The 19,487-nt window shown below is 54.0% G+C and overlaps 1 protein-coding gene across 1 annotated transcript in view; it reads right to left on the bottom strand.

The window, feature by feature from the left end:
- LOC144935616 (lipoxygenase homology domain-containing protein 1-like) overlaps nucleotides 1–18,931 on the bottom strand; it is a 92,871-nt gene extending 73,940 nt beyond the window's left edge. Inside the window, exons 1-19 of the mRNA XM_078862439.1 lie at nucleotides 18,908–18,931; nucleotides 18,341–18,439; nucleotides 17,865–18,026; nucleotides 16,906–17,074; nucleotides 16,034–16,190; nucleotides 14,872–14,952; nucleotides 13,354–13,541; nucleotides 11,280–11,378; nucleotides 10,380–10,528; nucleotides 9,852–9,987; nucleotides 8,735–9,000; nucleotides 8,274–8,409; nucleotides 6,800–6,960; nucleotides 6,030–6,116; nucleotides 5,270–5,405; nucleotides 4,236–4,390; nucleotides 3,530–3,690; nucleotides 2,441–2,517; nucleotides 92–288 (exon numbers count right to left, since the gene is read on the bottom strand). Of these exons, the coding sequence (XP_078718565.1) occupies nucleotides 92–288; nucleotides 2,441–2,517; nucleotides 3,530–3,690; nucleotides 4,236–4,390; nucleotides 5,270–5,405; nucleotides 6,030–6,116; nucleotides 6,800–6,960; nucleotides 8,274–8,409; nucleotides 8,735–9,000; nucleotides 9,852–9,987; nucleotides 10,380–10,528; nucleotides 11,280–11,378; nucleotides 13,354–13,541; nucleotides 14,872–14,952; nucleotides 16,034–16,190; nucleotides 16,906–17,074; nucleotides 17,865–18,026; nucleotides 18,341–18,439; nucleotides 18,908–18,931 (2,640 nt within the window). The remainder of the gene's footprint in view (nucleotides 1–91; nucleotides 289–2,440; nucleotides 2,518–3,529; nucleotides 3,691–4,235; nucleotides 4,391–5,269; nucleotides 5,406–6,029; nucleotides 6,117–6,799; nucleotides 6,961–8,273; nucleotides 8,410–8,734; nucleotides 9,001–9,851; nucleotides 9,988–10,379; nucleotides 10,529–11,279; nucleotides 11,379–13,353; nucleotides 13,542–14,871; nucleotides 14,953–16,033; nucleotides 16,191–16,905; nucleotides 17,075–17,864; nucleotides 18,027–18,340; nucleotides 18,440–18,907) is intronic.
- Between the last annotated feature and the right edge of the window lie 556 nt (nucleotides 18,932–19,487).

Genomic DNA, 19,487 nt, shown 5'->3' with positions numbered 1-19,487 from the left:
GGACCCGGTTATTGCGGAGGGTTGCCTGGCGTGTCGGCGACGCAGGAAGGACTACAAGGCAACTCCCTCAAAATGGCCGCCGCGGTCGCACCTTCCCGATGTCGCCGCCCTCGATGGTGAACACGTCGACGCGTCCACGCTCGAACTTGTTCCCGGTCTTGTTGGCGGAGGTGCGGAGCGGGATCTTGGCGGTCTCGCCCGCCTCGCCGACGAGACGCACGTACACGTTGGCGTCCGTACCGCCGTTGCGTACGTCCCCCGTGCGCACCTTCACGTGGTAGCTGATGTCTGCCGGCAGCGATCGCACAGGGCCCCGGGGACGGGGAGACAGGACGCTGGGTTGTCATCGTCAGTCATCGCCAGTCAAATTAAGCCACAACACACAACTTTTACGAGGTGTATTCTTAGGTTTTTTCGGTAAAGTCACGTTGGTAAAAAATTTAAATTAATAAAAGTAAAATTAAAATTAAAATAAAATAAAAATCACGACGTTTCATCTCTATCAGAGTTACACAGCTTAATTTTAACTTTTTTACCTACGTGACTTTACCGAAAAAACTTAAGCTAAGAATATGAATCCTTGCAGTCACGAAAGCTTCAAATCTAGAATTTTACGAGTTGCTTTTGTGATGCCGCCGCCACGAAGCCGTTCGGCAGGCGCCCCATCCCCGACCTCGCCACCACCAAGCAACGGAGCCAACCCCTCGTCCCCCTCACCTCACCTCACATGAACACACCCGCACGCATTTCCCCCCCCATAGAGCTGGAAGGGAAGGTCACCTGATCGACCGGTTTTTATCCGAGAAACCCTTATCGGGATTAACTCTCACGGTTTCCGGCGATCAGGGAATTGGACGGCCTCCCCCGACGCTACGTTGCACCGCGGCGCTGCGACCTGCCTTAAGATGGTATGGCCGCGGCGAGGGGCATTCGGCCACCGCGGTTGAAGCGCATCCCCCACACACACCACCCACGTGTCGACGGGGCAAGCAGGGGAGGGACGGGACAGCATGAGTAGCGGGACCGCAGGGGCTCTTGCGCATAGTCACGGATGGTTGGGATAATTACGCTTGAGCGCGCAGGCACCATTGTTAGGGAGGGGATTAATTAGAATTTACGCCGCGCAACGCCGCACACTGATTAGCATATCACAGGCTCCCGGAACCGCGGTGCGCGTGCCAGAGGGGCGCGAGCCCATTGTTCAGAGCCGACACCCTTTGAGGTAGGGAGGATAAATAGTGGGTGCAAAGGGGAAATCGGGCTCTCTTCTCTCCAGCGCCAGGCGACAGGACGCTCTCCAGTCCAGCGACCCGAACGTCCGTGAGACGCATCGAGGCACGCTGCGAGTACGGGATCAACGAACCGCCGTGGGCATCTAACAGGGAGTAAGAAGGTGAAGTAGGATAATAGCCGATAGATAAGGAATAGGTACAGGTTTAGTGGAATAGGCCAGCCTCGTCGACTCACTGATTCAACATTAGTTGCCAGGTAGCGAATAATAAATCATAAATAGCGAAGCGTGGCCTCGCGTGATCTTGTCGAGCAGTGTGAGCGTGTGGGTGTGCATGTGTACACAGTGGTTCGCCACGTGAGTGAGCGCTGCGGAGAGCGGCGAACGAGTGGGTGTCGCGTGTGTGCAGGTGTGTGCGCTCGTAGTGTGGGGGAAGGGGTCGGTGCGTTCGCAGGTCCCCGCTCCGTCTGTCGCCGCCGGGACTCGCGCAGTGTGAGGGCAGCGTCGTTCGCCCTCTGACCCCTGACCCCCGTTTAATAGCGCGTGATCCGTGGAGAGACAACGCAGCGTCTGCAGGTGAACGAGGGCGTGCGGCGAGCTATGCCTCTCACACGAGCTCGCGGAGGGACGGACCAGGGAGGGGAGCCGTCGGGCGATGAGCCCAGCGACGGCAGCAGCTGCTCGCAGAGCAGCGAGGGGTCGGCGCACGGCAGAGCCCCTGCCATAGGCACGGAGCAGGGAGGGACTTCGGGGACCAGCGGCCCCAACACTTTTAATGCGTGCGGTCGTTCATTACTGGGGCTGGGCCCACCAACGCGCTGCACTTGGAGACCCGGATTAACTGCAAACCGCGAGGTAGTTAACATCTCCTGGCCACCGTGGCGAGATCGTGGGTTCGATTCTGACCCTGACGCCTGCTGTATACTTGGAGTTTGCGTGTCTCTCTCCCCGTTGTCGCGTGGATTCTTCTCCGGGTCCTCCGTTCTTTCCTTCCACATTTATAATCATCAACTTGCGTTCAAAGCATTTGGCTGCTATAAATTTCCACGCGATAAGCCACTTCGTCGCGCTGTCATTTCCGATAGCCAGGTTGCTTCTGAAAAAAAGAGCTATTTAGCTCAGTGGGCCTCACCAGGTCAAATAAAAATCGTTTAGTTTTGGTCTTGGCCCTGTGAACCTCCCAACCACCTGCACGTGCGAGCCTCTTACTCTTGAGAATCTGCGAGTGTCCTGAGGGCAGCAGCTCCCTTACGATCTGTCCGTCGTCCTCGCCCTCGGATAGCCACCTGCAGCGAACACACGCACACACACGCAGTCGAAGGTTGTCCTCTACCATGGGAAGGTGGAATTTCCACCGGTTGAGTTCGGGTCACCAACAGGGGTGAACTCCAGCCCCATTTGCTTGTCTGGAGCTTTGTGTAAGTGCTTCTTTGACTGTGATTCCTGTTTATCGCCAGCGAAGCTCACGATTGTGTTTACATACTTTATATTGTTTATCAAAGTTGCATTGAATTAAACCTCTCTTTCCTGCGATGATGGCAGATTTCAGTCTGACCATGTCAGTGCTCCAAAGCTAAGCGGGTTTCCACCTGGCTTGTATTAATGAGAAGTAAACTATAAAGTATAGCTGTGTAACTCTGATAGAGATGTACGTATCAGAGTTCTGACTTGTGTACTCGTTAAATGTCAATTACTACTTAAAATGAAAGTGATGTTCTCAAATTCATAACATTTTGCCACATCGCAAAATAAGCCGTTCCTAACAACAACAAAAGTCACTCTTCGCCACTAATGCCGGTGACATCACCACAACATTTGAGGATGGAGGTCACGAAACTGAGACGGTGTTATGGGTTCACAGACTCGAGCGAGCGTGTGCTCCTCGCTGTGCCAATTGGTAACCTAGCCATACGAATGCACCCAGCTCATCCTTGTGAACGGAAATTTTAACCATCAAAGGCAGTCGTCACTGCATCGCGCACTCTCAGATGCGCTTCTGCGGCCATCTGGAACGCTCTTCCGATATTAGGAAGCCACTGGAGCAATTTTTTTTTACTAATTTATTTAGAACTGATTTTTTGTGTTTAGTTTGTGGTCCTTTCCCCACACCTACGATTACCACAGTTGACTACGTCCAGTTTTAATTCGATAGCTATCCATAAACCGCTGCTGCTGCTGTTGCTACACGGATGACCGGAGTTCGCGCGATGCTTTATTTCTCCTTGACGCGATCAGGTAGCGCAGTGCGTAAATGGAAATAAAAATGAAAGAATGAATAAATTATGGAGGGAGTCTCACCTGCTGCATGGGAACACCTGGGCTGGGCCCTCTGGCCGACTCTTGTCTCGCACCTCGACTCGCTCCAGGAACCACCCGGCGCTGGACCCCTTGCCGTCATGGCCGATTCTCACTCGGTCGAGCCGGCCCAGGCTCACGGCCTCCAGCACGAACTCGTCGGTCTGCACCGAACACGTGCGCACACGCCCGCATGCACACACAGGACCCCCCCACCCGTGTGATTCCACTGCTGGATGGGTGTTTCTCTGCGCCGTGTGAACAGCCATTTTGGCCCGTGCGGGTTTGGTGGAGGCGTGGAGCACAGATGTGGGAGCGTAGGAGTACGGTACAACAACGCATTTTTGCCATGATCGTGTTGGAAGCTGAGGTTAACGTGAGGACGGTAGCAATCCAACGCGTATAGAATGCAGTGCGGAGCGTGTGCAATCGCAGAGCACCGTAACGGCATTGTCACTCGTGAGGTCGTATGAACCGAAACTGGAAACAACAAAAGTAATAACACAATAATGCCGCCCAGAGTGATAAACTGCGAGCTTGACGGTCCGCACGGGGGGCGTGCGCGGTGCCGGCACGGACAACCTCCGCCTCCGTGCGGCCGCACGTGACTCTATGTCTAAAACCTCCGCTTAATCGGTCGTGGAAGACCAAGTCTCCCTCCCGACGCCGAGTCTCCACGGCACGGCGGTGGCTCCGGGGGGGGACTCACGTTCCCGCGCTCGAACTTGTTGCGGTGCGACGAGCTCCGCTGCAGCACGCGGTTGCCCGTGTCCCCGCGCTCGCCGTAGAGGCACAACGAGACGGCGGCGTCCGTGCCGGCACCCGCGCACTTCCCCGTCTCCACCAGCACCGCGTACTGCACGACTGCGCGCGGCCGGACACGGCGGGTGGGGAAGAGGGGGGCCAGAGAGGGGTTTAGCGCCATGAATCAACCGAGGCAGGTCAGCAGGAAAGCGGGTACAGGCGGGCAAGCAGGCCAACTTCTGCTTTGGTACGGCGCATGTAGATGCAGAGCAACAAGTAGAATTTCTCATTCAGGTGGTCAAGCGGCATAACTGCGTCAGAAGCAGCGGAGTGTATCGCTGTGATGTCTCCTCGTTTGTGGATCGGGCATTACGTCGTTACACATTGTATGGTCTGTTCTGGATGACCAAAGTCACAGACTGGAGAGTTTTTAATTGTCCATTTATGCATCAGGTATCCAAATCTTTTTTTCTAGATTTGAAGCTTTCGTGACTGCACGGATTCATACTCTTAGGTTTTTTCGGTAAAGTCACGTAGGTAAAAAATAATAAATAATAATAAATGAAATTAAAATCAATTAAATCACGACATTTCGGAAGCAGCACAAGTCTTCGTCTTCAGGTGGGACCGTCACAGCTAAATTTACTGTATCAAGTGATTTAGCTGTCACGGTCCCACCTGAAGACGGAGACTTGTGTTGCCTCCGAAACGTCGTGATTTAATTGATTTATTTTCATTTATTATTATTTTATTCTCTTGAACTCCATTCAGCTCCCAAGGCTTCACCGGGGTTGAATTCGCATTTGCAGGCCCACTCATCTCCCGTGACGCCGTTCAGGGATGCTGCTGGATCCAACATCTCGTTCAGCCTATCCACGCATTATGGGCACTCCTCCTGGTGCCTTGCGAGGCATCGTGGGTCTTCCGACCACATTTACGCCAGTGCTGTGCAAAGCATTGTGGGTATTTTATACGAGCCGGCCGTGTGCTTGCACACACCTGGCAGCGGCTGGCGGACGGAGGGGCCCTCAGCCGGCAGCTCCCGCACGATCTCCCCGTCTCCCTCGTTCACGTCCAGCCAGCGCCCGCACTTGAACGTGTAGCGCTCACGTCCGCCCGCAATCCACACGCTCACCTGCAGTCGCGGGTGATGCGCAGTCACGCACACGGAGATCCCCCCCCCCCCCCCCCCCCCCGTGTAGCCTTAACAGACTTTCGGGGCAAGTGCTGTTAGCAAGTGGCACTTGCTACTCGATAACACGGCACACGAAGGGGTCGGTGGTCATCATCATGCCCGGCCGCCTTTGTGCGCCATGCTGTGTGTGTTCACACACAGCACGGTGCACGGGGGGTTATGCGGCCATCGCCACGTCCTGCCGTCTTGGATTCCCCCAGATATTTGTTACACCACACCAGGTACTCATTTAAGGTTGAATTGACCTAGGGGAGGTCCAGAATAAATTAATATACCGCTCGCCACTGGATGTTGGTCGTGGCTAGGAATCGAACTCGGGTCACCAAATTGCCACCATTCCCCACCATAAATATACGACAAAAAATGCAAAGATTCCCCATGTAGCCTGAACAGACTGCTGGGTCAAGTGCTATTAGCCAGCTCCTATGAAGGCCGGGACAGGCCTCGAGGAGGAGGTGAGTGGCCACTACGACGCCCAGCCGCCTTTGTCTCCCCAAATGTTTGCACACCGCACCAGGTACAACGACACACACGCGGGCGAGTTGCGACCAGTGGCTGCCGCACCTTGTCCAGGTGCCAGCCAGCGAAGGGGTGCGTGCAGTCGTGCCACACGCGCATCTTGTACAGCGGCCCCAGGTCCGGCAGCTCCACCTGCATCCCCGGCAACAGCACGCGACACGCGACAGGAGGGACGCGAACCTCGTGGGCTCAGCTTTACAGGTCACCTGCAGTTTCCCAAACCTTGGTACATAACGATGGACAGCTCCCAGTCTTTTGTCAATCGGCTGCTGGGGGGGGTGGGGGGGGGGCTGTTCCCCACCTACGCCGACCCGCAAACTGACCATCATGGTGAAGTATGGTCAAATAATCCTCACGACCGGCAAAGGCGTGGGGAGATTGGCCCATCGAAGGTGATATCACAGGATGACTGCTTCGCGCAGCCTCCTGTCCATAATAGCGGTGCCGCACTTTCCCACATCTGCCGCTTTAGATATCTTCATTGCATGGCAGTCAAACGGAAATTTACGTTTTAAATACTCAAATCTGGACCTTTTTCCCCCAGATTAAGCAAAAAAAAGTTTTTTTTAACTGTCATCAGTGAACAAGCTGACACCATGAACTTTAGAAAACATGCGTTTAAGAGTATTTGGCTGATATACATTTCCACATCTGTGGCGAGGTCGCTTCTGAAAAATAGCTTAGTGGGCCTTCCCTGGTAAAATAAAAATTATAGTTTAAATAGTTAAAAGTTTAACTTCCTAGACTCCAACTTTATCACAGGCGGCCGCCCCGATCAGCACCCAGGATCTGGGCGCGCTCCAGACGACACCTACGGTGAACTTGTCCGTCTGTCCGCGCTCGAAGTTGTCCGATTTGTTGTCGAGGAGGATCTCCTCGGAGTGCCCGCGCTCCCCGTACAGCTGGAATCTGACGTTGGCGTCCGTGCCGGCGTTTCGCACGTCGCTCGTGTGGACCCACACGGAGCAGGGCTGCCCTGCGAGCGTGGCGACGGAAGCACAGATTTAAATTTTGATTTAAAGCTTTCGTGACTGCAGGGATTCATATTCTTGTTTCTTTCGGTAAAGTCACGTAGAAGACAAAGAATAAAATAATAAAAATATAAAACATGACGTTCACTTCATTGGAACCTCATTTGGCAACAAAACTGACACCTTTATTTACAAGGAGTCATGTTTGCATAGACCACAATACCTGCAGCCATAATGCATTATGGCTGCAGGTATTGTGGTCTATGCAAAAAAGGTGTCAGTTTTGTTGCCAGATAGAAGGGTTAAAAACCAATTATCATGACGTTGACTTCTCCAAGACAGAGGTTCTCTGCGAGCCATTTGGCTACTATAAGAGATACGTTTATGAGGCTATCCACATATACAACCACAGAGACAATTTCAACCGAGAAGATGGTTTCTGGCTTAGCAATCATTGGAAGGATTTGATAAACCATTTCGGGTCTTAATTGATTGTGTTCACGCTTACGGTGACTTTCAGACCGCATTCCATTCTCTTCTTCTCCCCCCTCCTCTTTTCCAAACATAGATGGACTCGTCCATCTGACCAACTGCCAAATCGCTGTCCGTGGTGCTGACGTTAAAAATAAAAAACAGCCACTTTTTTCAAATTTTCTTGCTGTGGATTTCACACCTGATGACGATTGCTTGTGTTGCAGTCGAAACGTCGTGAGAATTTAATTGTTTTATATTTTTATTATTTTATTATTTCCCTTCTACGCGACTTTTCCGAAAGAACCAAGAATAAGAAGCATAGATGTGGCGGTGACGCGGGCTGGGCACCGGCGCACGAACGATGACGAGCGGTATTCGTTGACCGAACCGCAAGGGCGTCATGGTGGCGAAATGTCAACTCTCTCACCCAACTATGATATGTATAAAAAAACCTATTTGGATAAGTATCTCAAAATATTCATAATAAAGGTTTTTGGAGTTAGATCACGTAAGTTTAAATGTGTCGTTAACGCACCACCACCCGACACAGCCAATTAGTAAGGTTTGTCACGTGAACAAAACGTGCCAATTTGTTACTACTTCAGCCCACCGGTGTGTTAGAGAGTAAATCCACGACATTTACAATTCCAGTACTTTGACGTTTCGCTGGTAATTACATCTAGCATCATCGACCTACCAGTGAAAGCCTGCGTGTCACGTGATCCCAAAACAATAACTTGCTGCAACAAGAGGCTCAAGTCTCATCGAGGCTTTCCTCGATCGATTACAAAGTCTCGCAACCTTCGCGCCAAGTCATCCGACCGGTCGGGTACATCGCCCGTACGTTTGGCCACTGTCTTGCGCAGCGACAAGTCCTCCAGGAGCTCGCACTCGATGAGGCCGTCCCCTTCGCGGCGGTCCAGCCAGCGGCCGCACGGGAACGTCTGCTCCACGCCCGTGCCGGGGCACAGCACCACCACCTGAGCCCCGCGGACGAGATCAACGATCGCGATGACCTCCGTTGAACTGAACTCCTTTTAGCCAACCGCGCTAATCGGACGTGTCCGCGGCCACGAAGCGACGACGGCAACAACAACGACAAGCCGCTGGAACTATGCACTTTTAAATATAGATTGACAACTCATCGCTTTAGAACTGCTTTTTGTGTTTCGTTTGTTGTCCTTCCCCCACACCACCGATTTGCACGGTTGGTTACGTACGGTGCGAAAGCAGTTCAACGTACATCCATGCAACAAAAAAATTACGGGCTGCTTTACCGCGTCCGGTTTTACGCACACCGCGTACCTTCTCGCAGAACCAGCCCGGAGCGGCGCCCGAGTTGTCGTGCCCGACGGTGAGCCGCGCCAGCGGGCTGGCCACGTCGCGCCCAGCCTCCAGCTGGAACACGTCCGTGCCGCCCCTCTCGAAGGAGCCGCCCCGCAGCTCGAGGCGCCCGCTGCTGCCGGGCCGCGCGCCACCGACGCCGGCGCCGTGCAGCACCGCGTAGACGCGCGCGTCCGTGCCGGCGCCGCGCTTGTCCCCCGTCAGCACCCGCAGCGTGTACAGGGTGCCTGCTGGCGGGTGGAGCGCGGGCGGGGGGGAGGGATTAGTCGAGATAGTTAGACTTGTCTGCCTGTGGCATTTGCTGATCGCTCACAATGCCACAGTGGGACTTACCTGTATAAAATAAAATAAGTTTCGTTTGACACGTGGAGGTTAAGGTTTAGGGTTTGACACGTGGAAGTTCAGGTTTAGGGTTTGACACGTGAAGGTTCAGGTTCAGGGTTTGAGACGTGAAGGTTCAGGTTCAGGGGTTGACACGTGAAGGTTCAGGGTTTGACACGTGAAGGTTCAGGTTCAGGGTTTGTAACGTGAAGGTTCAGGTTTAGGGTTTGACACGTGAAGGTTCAGGTTTGGGGTTTGACACGTTAAGGTTCAAGTTTAAGGTTTGACACGTGAAGGTTCAGGTTTGGGGTTTGACACGTGAAGGTTCAGGTTCAGGGTTTGTCACGTGAAGGTTCAGGGTTTGTCACGTGAAGGTTCAAGTCTCGGGTTTGTCACGTGAAGGTTCAGGTTCAGGGTTTGTCACGTGAAGGTTCAGGTTCAGGGTTTGTCACGTGGAGGTTCAGGTTTAGGGTTTGACACGTGGAGTTTTAGGTTTAGGGTTTGTCACGTGGAGGTTCAGGTTTAGGGTTTGACACGTGGAGTTTTAGGTTTAGGGTTTGTCACGTTGAGGTTCAGGTTTAGGGTTTGACACGTGGAGTTTTAGGTTTAGGGTTTGTCACGTGGAGGTTCAGGTTTAGGGTTTGTCACGTTGAGGTTCAGGTTTAGGGTTTGACACGTGGAGTTTTAGGTTTAGGGTTTGTCACGTGGAGGTTCAGGTTTCGGGTTTGTCACGTGGAGGGCGCCGCGTGGGATTTACCGGCGCCTCCGTCGGTGACGCTACCGCCGGCCACGGGGATCTCGCGCCGAATCCGCCCATCGTCCTCGTCCTCCGACAGCCAGCGCCGCACCGGGAATTGGTAAACGACGCCGGCGTCACGGTCGTCCACCACCACCTGCAGCGCTCGGCGCACAACACAACCCCGCGCGCACCACTCCGTCAACATGACGCAACTTTGCGTCGCGATCGCATTCATCGCCGCGACTGCTTACGCGAAGAGGATCATAAAAATCACCGACGGCCGTTGACATTTTTTTCCGCGCGCACCGCTTTTACGCGCACCTCTCTGTTCAACCTAGAGCCAGAGAGTGGCACGCGGTAAGGGCAGCTGCCAACGTCGCAACAGCTCGGGCGGGGGGGGGGAGGGACCTAGTCTTCAACGGCCTCTGGATACATTTGCCGAGTCTTCTCTTTCTCGACGAGGCACTGCGGGGCGGCGGATGCTCGCAGCGAGGTGCAGAGCGGCGTCCGGGTCGCTCCGCGGTGGGGCGACGAGGTAGGACCCACCTTGTCGAGGAACCATCCGGGAGAAGGCCCGCGGTTGTTGTGGCCGATGGAGATCTTGGTGAGACGGCCCAGATTGGGGGAGTCCAGCGTGAACTTGTCCTGCTTGCCGCGCTCAAAGTTGTTCCGTCTGCTGTCCAGCCGCCTCTCCCCTGCGCGTAGCACGCACGCACATTCAACGAGCGTGCCACGGTAGCTAGGAGATGTCAACTACCTCGCCTGGTATACAGGAGGTTGTGGGTTCTATCCCCACCCTGACACCTGTTGTATATTTGGAGTTTGAGTGTCTTTTTCCCTGTGGCCACGTAGATTTTTCTCCGGATCCTCCCGGTTTTTCCCTCCACATTTAAAATCAACATCACGCGTTCAGAGTAATTGGCTGCGATAAATTTCCATGTGAAAAGCCACTTGGTTGAGCCATCATTTGTGGTCAGGTCGCTTCTGAAAAATAGCGATGTAGCTCAGTGGGCCTTACCTGGTAATATAACAAGAAAATGCTCAGTTTAGCATTTAGTTTTAAAATAAAAAAAATAGTTCATTGTTTAACTTTGGTTAAGAAAACAAAGACTAAGATCCCCCATGTAGCTTTAACAGACTCTAGCAGCAAGTGCTGTTCGCGAGCACCTATTGAGTCCGGCATGGCACACGAGGGGGTGGACAGCCAGAACCACCTTTGTCTCCCTCGTGGCGATGTTTACACACCGCACCAGGTACTCATTTGACGCTGAGTCGACCTAGGGGAGGCCCAGGACCGGTTCAGATAATCGTCACTGGCGGTGTCCATGAGCATGAATCGAACTCGGGTCCCCGGGTTCATAGCGCAGCGTAGCGCTAACCACCAGACTCCCACTCACTCACGCACTCGCATAACATTCACCGCTCACCCACTGGACGTGCACCGACCTGTGTCTCCCAGCTCCCCAAAGATGCTGATGGAGACGTCGGCGTCGGTGCCGGCGCCGCGCTCGTCCCCCGTGAACACCGTCACCTCGTACTTCTTGGCTGCGTGGGGAGAGAAGGACCCAGAATCAGCAGCAGCAGGAACCGGGGTGAGCAACGACCGGGGTGAGTTACCGTGAGCGACGCGCTTTCTCCAGCAGGCGCACGGCGCCTCCGCACGCAACCAGCGAGCGGCACCCCCAGGTCTGCGTGCGGCAAATGCGCGGCGAGCGATTCGCCATCGGTCGCGGCGCGAGAAAAGCCGTTCGGCTCGCTCTAGCCGTGGGTGACGGTCAACCAGTGCGGCGATGATCTGGGCCAGGGGAGCGCAATCGTCAGTATGACGGTAATAGTTAACCGTGTCATTCTACAATAGAGGCCAAACAAATACTGTACTCGGAAATGTATAACCTGAATAAAGAAAATAACGTTTCAGAAATATTGCGATCTAAATTTGTATACACATAAATATATATGAAACTAACTCGACTGCATTAGATCGTATCGATACGGCAACGAAAACAAGCGCGTGATTTCGGAATCTCGTACGGTGACACCTCGCACCGTTCCTTCGCGAGCAAAGCTTCGTGGTATTCTTTTGAAGGCAAGCCCCGACACGCTGGGGCCACAATGGGGCTTTTTCCGATTAGCACCTCGCTCTCCACGCCTGCCTTTATTTACCATCTTTTAAGCCCGTGCACACAGTTGCCGTTGGCAAGTTGTGGCCGCGTTGTTGTGCACCAACCCGGGCAGGCGATGTCACAAGAGCGCGTCTCTCTCCGCGGCGTGTCTCTGTGCGGCGACCTTTAGCCCTGACCTCTGGAGTTGTTGCGCAAAGATTTTGCGGAGTTTCTCCGCGCGCGTTTCCCTGAGCAACCACCAGCGGCGCAAACCCACAAGCTAGGGAGCCGATGGCGTGCACGCACGTTGAAGTTCTTTCGCACCGTACGTAGCCAACCGTGCTAATCGGATAATCGGAGATGCAGGGGAAAGACAAAAAGCTCAACGAAAAAAAGCAACCTACAGTTGCGCGCGCTGTCAAATCGAACAAACCGGAGCGGTCGAATCTATGCATCTCCCGGCTAGAACGAGAACAGAGATTTTTCGATTTAAAGCTTTCGTGACTGCAGGGATTCATCTTCTTGGTTCTTTCGGTAAAGTCACGTAGAAGGGAAGTAATAAAATAATAAAAATAAAACATAATAAAACAATTCTCACGACGTTTCGGCCACAACGCAAGCAGCCGTCCTCAGGCGAAGAAGTACAGAGATGTCTATTGCCGGTGGCCGCGGAGGGCAGCGGTGAAAGAAATCAACATTGCCCATGACGGGGTCTCGGTCAATTTCGGTGGTAACTTCCCGAAAAGTGGCGACAGTTTTATTGGCCGCATAGCGACCGGCGTAGTAATAATGGTGGAACCTCAGTTTGATTGCTGTTGACCGTGGCCAGTGATAATGGAACAGGTTCTGGGTTCCTGCCTGTGGGTTATTAAGTTTCGCCAGGACCCCACTGAACTGTTGCTGTGTCTGACCTGCCCCTTGCAGACGTGAACCAAGAGGTTCATGGAGGCTCTGCACACTTAGCAGCGCTTCTGATTTTTTCTGTTGCTGCACGCCGGGGGAAGGGAGGTTAAATCTTTCTTGTACGGCATTTCAAAAGCAACTGCCGAGTTTACGCCTGCACGCTAGGTTGGGAAAGGCCATTCGATGGCACCTGGGCACGGCGGGTGAATTCGGCTTGCGCCTCTTGCGTCAGCGCGCAATAGGGGGCCACGATCGCTGATGTGAGTGAGTGAATGGAGATTCATAGAGCTGCGATAAGTGAATGGAGATTCATAGAGCTGCACATAATTGAATACACATTCATAGAGCTGCGATAAGTAAATGGAGATTCATAGAGCTGCACGTAAATGAATGGAGATTCATAGAGCTGTGAATAAGTGAATGGAGATTCATAGAGCTGCACCCAAGTGAATGGGGATTCATAGAACTACGAATAAGTGAATTAGAGATTCACGGGGCCTGCTGTCCGCCCTCACGTTTGCGCGGCGCGTGCATGGGGTCGGGGCTGCCCAGCAGGTCGCGCGCCGTGCGCCCGTCGCCCTCGTCGCGGCTCAGCCACTGCCCGCACGGGAAGAAGCAGCGGGCACCGGGGCGGCTGACGTCCGTCACCACGACGCGCTCCAGGAACCAGCCCGGGGCGCTACCGCGGTTGTCGTGCTCCACCCTGCGTGAGCGTGCGTGCGTGTGTGTATGTGTGCGCGTGTGTGCGTGCGTGTGTGTGTATGTGTGTGTGCGTGTGTGCGCGTGTGTGCGGGCGTGTGTGTGTGCGCGTGTTGCGTGTGTGTGTGTGTGTGAGCGTGTGTGCGTGTGTGAGCGTGTGTGTGCGCGTGCGTGTGCGCGTGCGTGTGTGTGTGTGCGCGTGTGTGTGTGTGCGTGCGTGTGTGTGCGCGTGAGCGCGTGCGTGTGTGTGTGCGCGTGTTGCGTGTGTGTGTGTGAGCGTGTGTGCGTGTGTGAGCGTGTGTGTGCGCATACGTGTGCGCGTGCGTGTGTGTGTGTGTGTGCGTGAGCGTGCGTGTGTGTGCGCGTGAGCGCGTGTGTGTGTGTGCGTGAGCGTGTGTGTGCGTGCGCGTAAGCGTGTGTGTGCGCGTGAGCGCGTGTGTGTGTGTGAGCGTGTGTGTGTGTGCGTGTGTGTGTGCGTGAGCGTGTGTGTGCGTGCGCGTAAGCGTGTGTGTGCGCGTGAGCGCGTGTGTGTGTGTGCGTGAGCGTGTGTGTGTGTGCGTGTGTGTGTGTGTGCTTGAGCGTGTGTGTGCGTGCGCGTGAGCGTGTGTGTGCGTGTGTAAGGAGCAGTGGCACAGCGGTCAGTGCACCGCGCCACGAAACCGGCGGCCCCGAGTTCGATTGGCGCTCACGGTGGCCACGAACACCAGAGACGATTATCGCAACCGGGTCCGGGGCCTCCCCTAGGTAGACTCAGCCTCAAATGAGTACCTGGTGCGGTGTGGAAACGTCGCCACTCGGGATACAAAGGCGGCCCGGGCGTGGTGTTGGCCACCTGCCTCTAAGGGGGATGTTTATCTTTCGTGGCACAACAGATCTGTTCGATTGCGTTTATACACAGCAGCAATCATCGCCCCCCTATCGGCAGACTCATGCCCGGGTTGCTCTTGCAAATGAGACAAATTTTGGTCTGTTAGAGTTCTTAGCCGGTTAAACAAAACTATTTTTTACATGTTATCAGGTAAAGCCCACTGAGCTACATCGCTCTCTATCAGAAGCAACCTGGCCACAAATGAAAGCTCAACGAAGTGGCTTATCACGTGGACATTTAACGCAGCCGAATACTCTAAATGCACGTCGATTCTCATTGATGAGGAGAAAACCGGAGAAAAATCCACGCGACCACGAGGAAAGAGCAACGCAAACTCCAAATATACAGCGGGCGTCGGGGTCGTGATCGAACCCACGACTTCCTGTACACCAGGCGAGGTGGTTAACATCTCGCCACCGTGGCGAGATGTCAATCAAAACAAAAGTCAATCAGTGTTGCCCCTCGCCTTATCTTCCGCAGTGGTCCCACGCAGTTCGCCTTGACCTTGAACGTGTCCGTCTTCCCTCTCTCGAAGCAGTCCTTGCCGCTGCAGCAGCAGAGGGCACACACGTCACGCAAACGATCGCACCTCACGCGACGATCCAGCCTGGCTACTGACTTATACACACACCTACTAATTACACACCTACCCCACGACCTACTTACCCAATCACTGACCAACCTACCAGCATGTCTATCCACTATTCTGACAAATCGCCCGATGATGTTGGATGTAATTACCAGTGAAACGTCGTAATCAAATTGTACATGTTGTGCGTTTAGTCTCCAATACACCGGTGGGCTGAAGTAGTAACTAATTGGCGCGTTGTGTTTACTTGACAAATCCCTTACTGATTGGCTGTGTCGGGTGGTTTCAGTTTCAATTTCATTTTTTGGTATCGCCCTGTGAGCCATTCGGCTCTTGAATCAGGTGCAACCGCAAAAAACCAAAAACATTAACATCTTAAAGTGACTATGCGCAAAAAGAAAAATCCAGGAAAAAACAACAACACGGTGGAGGGTTACGACACATCTATGCTTATGCGGTCTAACCCAAAAACATTTATTGTGAATAGTATTGGTCGCGAAAGCCTGCTACGTGTTGAACTACCTCTCTCCTGTTTAACACGTCGTCTTTGGTGACCAATATTATCCACAATGGAGGTTTTTGGGTTAGATCACCTAAATATAAATGCGTCGTTAAACCCGCCACCACCCGACACAGCCGATTAGTAAGGTTTGTCACGTAAACAGAACGTGTCAATTCGTTACTAGTTCAGCACGATGGTGTGTTGGAGAGTAAACCCACAACATTTACAATCTGAGTACGACATATCGCCAGTAATTACAACCAGCATCATCAAGCCACAGCCAGAGTTGTAGAGAAATCCTGCTGTTTCGGTATTAGCTACATTAACCCTCCATCCCGATTGGCTCACAAGTGAGGACATCACATTTATCCCTCTATTTAAGACCTACCCTGACCCATCCTCCCACCCTGACCCTGCCTCCTACCCTAACCCTGCCTCCTACCTCAAATAAAAAGGCATGGACAAACGAACGAAGCCGCTAGCGTGGGAGGCGCGTCTTGGTGCGTGCGGGCGCGCGGTCAAAGGAGGCGGCCTCACGCGCTGGCCAGCTGCAGCTTGGCCGTGCTGCCGCGCTCGCCGAACAGGGTCACGGAGACGTTGGCGTCGGTGCTGGCGCCGCGGACGTCGCCCGTCACCGTCACCACCTCGTACACTACGGGGGGGTGGGGGGGTGGGGGGGGGTAACCGTCGTAACCTCATTGGCAGCAAAGTCACGTAGGTAAAACAATTAAATTAAAATTAATAAAATTAAAATAAAATAAAAAATCACGACGTTTCGGAGGCCACACAAGCTTCCGTCTTCAGGTGGAACCGTCACAGCACGATAGCTGTATCAAGTACAGAAAACGTAAGAATATGAATCCTTGCAGTCACGAAAGCTTCAAATCTAGAACTCATGGTCAGCGTCGTGACATCGTCTCAGACGACGTGTACACACGGCTGTCGTTGTGAAGGTAGCCAATTGTGGTGAAGTGTCATTGTGAAGGTAAAATATTGGTGAAGTGTCATTGTGAAGGTAACCTATCGATTCATTGTCATTGTGAAGGGAACCCATTGGTGAAGTGTCATTGTGAAGGTAGAATATCGGTGAAGTGTCATTAAGGTAACCTATTGGTGAAGTGTCATCCAGCTCAAAAGGTCGCAAGTGTGAACATCTATAGATGTATATTTGATGTTCACACATCTGTAGATGTTCACACATGCGCTAAATAGGTTACTGGACAAAAAACTAAGCGCAAATTTGCTTTAAACGTGGGGAAACGCGTTTCTGAGCTTTACAGGTAAGCAAACGTACGCACGAAAGGGCACATTTCGCTGGGTGTCGGCGGTTAATCGATCGGGGCAGATATGTGACGTGTCGCCGCCGATGTCTGTAGAACGTGGCGAGCGATCGCGAGGGGCATCCCCACCGGTGTGCGACTCGCAGGCGAGCGGCGTGAACGTGCGGCTGATCTGGCAGTCGGAGCGGTGCAGCGACAGCCAGCAGTGGCACGGCAGGGTCCAGGTGCGCGCCCGCGACGCGCTCGTCACGCTCACCTCCTCCACGAACCACGCGTCACGCTCCTCCAGCCCATCGTGCTGCCCCAAAGAGAAAGATTCACCCCGTGTAGCCTTAACGGACCAGCTGGGGCAAGCGTGGTCAGTGAGCACCTACGAAGGCCGGCACGGCGCGCGAGGGGGTGGGTGGGCCAGCACCGCGCCCGGCCGCCTTTGTCTGCCGAGTGGCGATGTTTACTACACACCGCACCAGGGACTCATCTGAGGCTGAGTTGACAACCACAACAAAGACAAAGAACCTCCGTGTAGCCTCAACAGACTGTTGGGGAAAGTGCCGTTAGCGAGCACCGATGGAGGCCGGCACGGCGCACGAGGAGGTGGGTGGCCAACACCACGTCCAGCCGCCTTTGTCTCCCCAGTGGTGATGTTTTACATCCCGCACCAGGTATTCATTTTAAGGATTGAGACATTTACGAAAAGCCCAGATCCGGTTCAAATGTTCGTCGCCACTTTTATTGGCCATGAGCGGGAATCGAACTCGGCTTGCCGGGGTTCGCAGCGCGCTAACCCTACCGCTCCCAACAATCGCCAACAGCGGGGGCCGTCCTACGGTGAGACTGAGCCCCGCCATCGGAACAGGGAATGTCCACCGCTAGGCTCGGGGTCACCAATGGATGCGAGCGTTAAACGCAACACACTCATTCGAGCACACGGAGGCACGACGGACGTAATGCCATGGTTCTTTACGCGCTACGCACGACGGTGGTAGCGGTGGCTGCCACAAATGATGATGGGGGCAACGGGACGCAGTGGCGGTGGTGGTGGCGGGGGGAGGCGGGGTGCCCCCCCCCCCAGCCCTCTTTCTCCGTACCTCGAGCGTGATGGCCTTGAGCTCGCCGAGCTCGGGGCCGTGCAGTCGGAACGTGTGGCTGGAGCCGCGGCCGAACCGGAAGTCGCCGATGCCGGAGCCGGACTTCTTGTAGAGGAGCTTCTTGTTGACCCTGCCCTTGGAGCCCTTCATCTGCAGGTACACCTGGCGCAAAGGCAAGGAAGGAGAAGATCCACCCACCGTGCAGACTTTAACAGACCGCTGGAGCGAGTGTCTGTGGGCGAACACCTTCGAAGGCCGGCACGGCACGCGGTGGGGTCGGTAGCCAGCACCACGCCTGGCCGCTGACGTTTACACACCGCACCATGTACACATTTGAGGCTGAGTCGACCTAGGAGAGGCCCAGGACCGGTTCAGATAATCGTCACTGGTGGTGACAGCTACATGACCGCTCCCCACGGATACGTAGACACGCACACACACGGCACACATGACATCCACCGCGCCGCTGGTCATACCCTGGCCTGGGTGCCGGCGTTCTTACAGTCTCCCGTCTTCACCGTCACCGTGTAGAGGACGCCACCCCTGGTGCTGCGGGCGCTGCCCGATCTCCCCGCCTGCGCACGGCAGTAGGAGTAACGCGGGTAACTCAGGAATGACGGATGTGTTCAACGTAGAGTTGGTTTATTTTTGTATTCCAAGCCGTGCGCGACACCTTAAGCTGTTGGTTAAAGTGGCACTCGTGCATCGCCATCATCACAACTGTCATAGTCTGTGTCACCACTATCTTAAAATATCTCCATTGTAAATCACATTATCGTCAGTACCATCAGTTTCATTTTGTCCATTGTAACGACAACAATACTCATCATCATCCTTGGTATTATAAGTATCGCCATCACCATCATTGTTATCATTCTCGGTATTATCATCATCCGTATCACCACAATAAACATCATCACGACGATCGGCACTTGTCATACACCTCATGGTCTTCACCGTCATCAACATCAACGTGGCTTCTCGAATTCCCACCACCGCCGCTGTTACCGCGCGCCTCCGGCACCACGCAAGGCACCACCCACCGTGGACGGCGGCCGGGGTTCCATCGCGAACTTGCGCGTGTAGTAGTCGAGCAGGTGCGGGTCATTGAAGGGGGCGTACGGTGGCAGGCTGCCCATCCTGCCGTTGACGTGTCGCCCCCGGCTGTACAGCCCCAAGTCCATCGTCCGAGCTGCGCCACGCACCAACAACCGTGCCATTCACGACGAGGACGACCCCGCAAACCGCCGACGCCTTAGCTAGAAGGACTGTTCTCCGACGATCGGTGTGAATAGCAATCGTGGCGATTTAAAACACGGGATTTTCCCTGCGGCGTACTGTTGAGCCTTTCTCTCCTCCAGCTTTGTCCACGCACTACTGCGGGGTATCTTCAGGACTTGGAGAAGCTAGAGGCTGGAGAAGGCCGACGATGGCTGTCTGGCGAGTGGTCGGGGTTGTACCTGCATTAACGGTGATTTTTTCTGCAATATTTTGCTGTCTTTTCTTGGATTTTCTGTTTGCACATAGTCACTTTAAGATGTTTTCTTGTTCATGTTTTTTTGTTTGTTGCGGTTGCACCCGATTCAAGAGCCGAATGGCTCACATGGCTATACCTAATAAATG

This window comes from Lampetra fluviatilis, chromosome 13 (genome assembly GCF_964198595.1).
Source record: "Lampetra fluviatilis chromosome 13, kcLamFluv1.1, whole genome shotgun sequence".
NCBI lineage: Eukaryota > Metazoa > Chordata > Hyperoartia > Petromyzontiformes > Petromyzontidae > Lampetra > Lampetra fluviatilis.
The sequence above is the reverse complement of the archived record's forward strand: the minus strand, read 5'-3'. Positions and strand labels throughout refer to the sequence as shown.